Here is a 5326-nt window from a genome sequence, read left to right on the forward strand (position 1 = left end):
ATATATATATATATATATATATATATAATTTTAATATTTACCACACACAATAAACCAAACTCATGTAACACACAATCCTGACGATGGCTGAAAAGGCCTGAAACATCGATGAAGACTGACTCCAACATTGTGGTAACTATCAAAATAATAATTCGCTCCATTGCTACATGTCGAGAACTATTCGTACCATATTTGTATCCTTCACGATTCAATATATATATATATATATATATATATATATATATATATATATATATATATATATATATATACCAGAACTTCTTTATAAGCAAAATTAAGCATGAGCTTTTATCTAAAGCAATATCCAATATATGTATAACTAATCGGTTGGTCACGAATTGACACCTCTGAAGCGCTGAATTATTACTTCTTTTTTTTTTTTTTTTTTGCCAGAGGCAACGGTGTTAACAAACAGAATTCAATTTTCACCTGAGTATGGTGGAGCAATAGTAAACTTCTTTCAGAAAAGTGAGTGGAGCAGGCACTCATGTTGATAATGGCAAGAAATGAAGTGAGTAGGAACGTGACAGAGGACAGGAGAGAATAAATGTGACCCGCCACGTCAAAACGGTATTAAATCTGGATGATCAAAGTTCTGAGAATAGAATCTATGACAAAAAACATCAGACTTGGATTGAGTCCATATATGTATTATTGAAGAAAAAATATAGAATTTTAAAGTGCTGAAAACCGACATTTCGTTTTCTTGACCAGTTAAGCTTAAAATTGACCTTTCAGCATCTTGCTCATGCAGACACAATACCGTTTTGAGACGATGGGTCATAAATTCACCCCCGATATTTGAGCTTACTTAATGTCTCAATCGTCTCTATATAATACGTTTGTCTCATTTGTCCTTAGTGTTTCATTCATCGTGTTTTGTTGATAAAGAGAAAACCCGAAACGTCCACAGTATATGTCTTTGTTTAATAAATTGAAGCTTACATTGCAACACTTATCGATATTTTTTCCTTCGAGCTTCAAGCAGCAACAATTTCATTATGGTTGTGTTGAAAATGTGGCTATTTACTCACTCAATCCTAGAGATTTTGCTACTTTTCAGAATTGGAAAAAACGTATTAATAATGAGCATGTGCATAGATAGTTTTATTTAACTACCATTAACATGTAAAAATGAAAAACATTAGCTTTGATACTACGCCTATAATTTGTCTCAGAAAAATGTAATAAATAGGCATGGGGGTAAAAGTAACCCGGGTGAACTACGGATATAGTCGGTGTTAGGGTTGAATAATGTAAGCTTAACTGCTTGCTAACAAAACTTCGTGTTTGTGTATGTCTGTGTGGGGGGGGGGGAGGGGGGGGGTGTTGAATCCATGACCTCAACAAGTCGTGTGAGCGGTTCAAGATAAACGCGATGCTTGAAACTTTTTTTTTTTTGTGGAGTGGTGGATGGCTTCGACTGCAGAGCTACCCTCTCACGGCCAGGCGGGTTTGCCGTATCAGTAAGGTTTAAGCCCCCATCACCGCAAAGTTTTTATTCTCTTTTGTCTTCTGGCTCTTTTCTACTCTCTTCATTTCTTGTTATTATAAAAATCCTTGATTAACCACCCAAAGTTGGGCCCACAACGGGAATCAGTTCAAAGATCAAAAGCTCAACGGCCAGTGACACCAAAAGACCAAACCACAGCAAAAACCAGAACTAGCCCGTTGAGTTTTATAGTACAAATAACAGCCTTGTGTTGTGGTCTAGAAGAAACCCTTTCCAATCAACCATAAAACGTTTTTATAAATAAATGATATTTTAGTTGCAGGTGAAGTTGAAATTTGTTGAGACATTTCTTTAATAATAATGATGGTGGTGATAATGATATGACAACGATGGTGATAATGGAAATAATGCTGACGATGGTGATGATGATGATGATGATGATGATGATGATGATGATGATGATGATGATGATGATGAGATATCGACGGTGATAATGGAAATAATGCTGACGATGATGTTGATGGCGATGATGATGATGATAATGATGATGATGATGATGATGACGATGATAATAATAATAATAATAATAATAATAATAATAATAATAATAATAATAATAATAATAATAATAATAATAATAATAATAATAATAATCATTGTTGGTGATTATTATGATAATGAGGATGGTGATCATTACATGGATAATTTATAGAGGTATCTAAACTATTAGGAGCTGAGGTCCCTCGTGTGCGTAAGTATTTAAATTTGGGGTAACATATACTCATACAAAATCGTCACATGGTGTGACTCCAGATTTGTAATGTGTGTGTGTGTGTGTGTGTGTGTGTGTGTGTGTGAATATACATCACAATGTTTCTTCAATAGGATTCAATATTCTGATGTCACAACAGCCAAGCAAACAGCTTGGTTCTTAGCAAAGATAATCGACACTTTTTATTGTTCGTGCTGTCTAAAACTTTTTCACATGTCATGTGATCAGAATGTATAAAAGTCAAGACATGATCAGATTTATAATGTTTTTCTCCTATGGATACACTTTTATGCTCATGTGAGAAGTATTTCATAAGGGCGTCCGCCATTGTTCCGATAGTTTAGAACCAGTTACTAAGTTACTATGCGTCATTACGAGGGAAGTGACGTCACAACTTTTGAACCCTATTTACATAAGCAACGTCCTATAACATTTATATTCCATACAATTTGTACATCTAACAAGGTCTCGACTGAAAGATTTTCACCGAAATATTCAACGCTGGATGCCTTATCTCTATAGTTCAATTTATAAATATAAATGTCCTAGGTCAAAGTTCAACAAACGTTTATGGTAAAATGAAATCCACATAACTCTCGGCTCTTTTTTAATATTCTAAATGAATAAGTTTACAATCTTGTTCAAACCATTTTGCTTTGAATTGCTTTAATTCAAAAGTCTGAGAATGCTTTTTACCAGTGCTGAAGGTGACATAAAAGTGAATAAGTTGGAAAATAACATAATCCCCATTTTTATTACTTAAACCCCCACCCTACTCTAGAGCAATGGAGATGATAAATCATCATTGATATTCTAGTTAACTTCTGAAGATTGGGAAACAGCACCTGAATGTTACACCACATATCAACTCTCTCACTGCAAACACAATGTTTGTTTGTTTTTTGTTATTATTTTTTTTTGTTTGTTTGTTATTGTTTTTGTTGTGTTTTTTTTTTTGTTTTGTTGTTGGGTTTTTTTTTGTTTTTTTTTTTTTGGAGGGGAGGGGGTTAAAAGGAGGAAATTCCTCGTTTGACCCCAAAGTCGCGGATTTCCGCGAATCCGAAGAAAAACCATAGGCATTGTTTCATGTTTGAGAGTATAATTTGATTCCTCAAGTTTGAAATAGTGGGAAAGCTGTTTAGAATTAAAATTAAATGCATGATAATAGTCTATCACAGAGGCACTGTAGTCTTACAGATTGTAGAAGAACTCCAGAATAACCATTCTCTCAATGTCAATTTTGACATCAAATACCATTCACGCTCCCAGGCTTGTTGTCGTAGTTTCGAGACAAAATACTTCCTAAGCCAGGAGGACACATGTTATCCGACCACATTTCATGAAACTGTGAGAGTTTTCCGGAGTCAATCATATTGTCAATATCGGCTTCTAAAATAGCTCTGTTCATCTCCAATGTCGGCCTGTATTCCCAGAGTCTCAGAACTGGTCTATCATCTCCAAGATGGCAAACCAGCAAGGCACATATCACGTCGTTAGGGGCGGCCAGGCCATTTTGAATGACCATAGCTTTCACAAGGCACATTTCAGAAACGTCCATCGGCCGTGGCGTGGCCATACCAGTGACCTTTACATTGATTGCATAGAGAAAGCCGCGTTTACGACACAGTAAATCTACTTGTCCCGTTAAAACACGTACCAGATTGGACACTTTGACATGCGCAGTCAGTCGAACGCTGACAGCCTCAAACGATTCAAACCACGTCTCCAACTTTTTATCGAAAAGTTTGCACAAATGTCCGCAAAACGTTTGATCGAGTTCGTTTTCGGTGTTCATTCGGGCATGTCTGAAAATGTTGGTCGCTCCTTTGGTTTGCAGAAGAGACATGACTGAATGAAAAAACTGTTTCCCTTGTTCCTCTCGTCCAACGCTATGCAGAAACTTGAGGTATTTTTCTCGTGTCTTCTCGTGTCTCGTGAGATCCAACCGACACGCTTCCTTCCGCTGGAGAAATGGCTCCCAATTTGATTTCCGGTCTGTGGAGAAAAAAAAAACAAAGTAAAATATGTAGTTTATTTGTTTTGGGTTTTTTTTCATATATAATTTCAATACAAGAAATTATGTAAATTTGTGACCATTATGGCTTAAACTATTAATTGAAATCTGAGTTCACTCTCCAAGCCCATGGACATCCTAAAACTAATAAGGAAAGCTGAGCGCAGATCTAGATGGTGTGTCCTTACTGCAATGTCATTTCTCATGTCTCCTCTATGACCACCTTGGTCAGGAAAATGATGTAAGGTGATGTCACTGAGGTCAAATCTGGATGGATGCAGGGCCCTTACTGCAAGTCATTTCTCATGTCTCTTCTACGCCCACCTCGATCTAAGAACGAGGGAAGATGGGGTCACTGAGGAAAGATCTAGATAGATGGTCCATACTGGCAAGTCATTTCTCATATATCATCTATGACCACCTTGGTATAAGAAAGAGGTAAGTTGGGGTCACTGCGGACAGATCTGGATGGAAGGAGGACGACCCTTACTGCCAAATAATTTTTTATGTCTCCTCTACGCCCGCCTTGGTCAGGAGAATGGGAGGATGTGAGGAGAGGGCACTTCACTCTGACATGATACAGTTTCGAGCCGTTTGGCAGCAGCCTCTTATGGTTCTCACAACTATGTTATGACGATCGACCCATTCAGCAAAGTCTGGTCCGCATCCGTGCACCATCGCGAACCCACCTGGTAGCATCGTCACAACACACCGTTCAACTAGATGATCTGCTGTTTCGGGTTCTTGCCCATATCGGGTACATGTTGGACAGGTGGAAATTCCCCACTGAATAAGCGCACTTGCTGTGAGGCAGCTCCTCGATCGATGTCGGTTCGCAGCCACCCAGTAGTCGTTTGGCTACATCAGTGGGGCAGCGTGGATCAGCGTCGTGGTCCTTCCTTCATACACAAAAGGTGCCGGTGCCGAGTTCGATGTGGGGCATTTAGCAAGTCACCTGGTCCTAGCTCAGTGTGCAGCGTTGCACTACGTCTTACGCCTGGGTTATTCCAGTCTTCCCTTGGAATAGACCCTAAGGACAAATTTCCCCTATGGGGTGAATATAGGG

At 38.2% G+C, this 5326-nt stretch overlaps 1 protein-coding gene across 6 annotated transcripts in view; it reads right to left on the bottom strand.

Annotated features, from left to right (window-relative positions):
- Window positions 1-1797: 1797 nt before the first annotated feature.
- LOC144968148 (uncharacterized) overlaps window positions 1798-5326 on the bottom strand; it is a 94904-nt gene continuing 91375 nt past the window's right edge. For all 6 annotated transcript variants that reach the window (XM_078906172.1, XM_078906177.1, XM_078906171.1 and 3 more), the window contains one exon: window positions 1798-4241. In XM_078906172.1, coding sequence (XP_078762298.1) covers window positions 3493-4241 — 749 coding nt within the window. In that variant the 3' untranslated portion in view covers window positions 1798-3492. The remainder of the gene's footprint in view (window positions 4242-5326) is intronic.

This window comes from Berghia stephanieae, chromosome 3 (genome assembly GCF_034508935.2).
Source record: "Berghia stephanieae isolate SIO BIC M18660-M18661 chromosome 3, UCSD_Bste_1.3, whole genome shotgun sequence".
Lineage (NCBI taxonomy): Eukaryota > Metazoa > Mollusca > Gastropoda > Nudibranchia > Aeolidiidae > Berghia > Berghia stephanieae.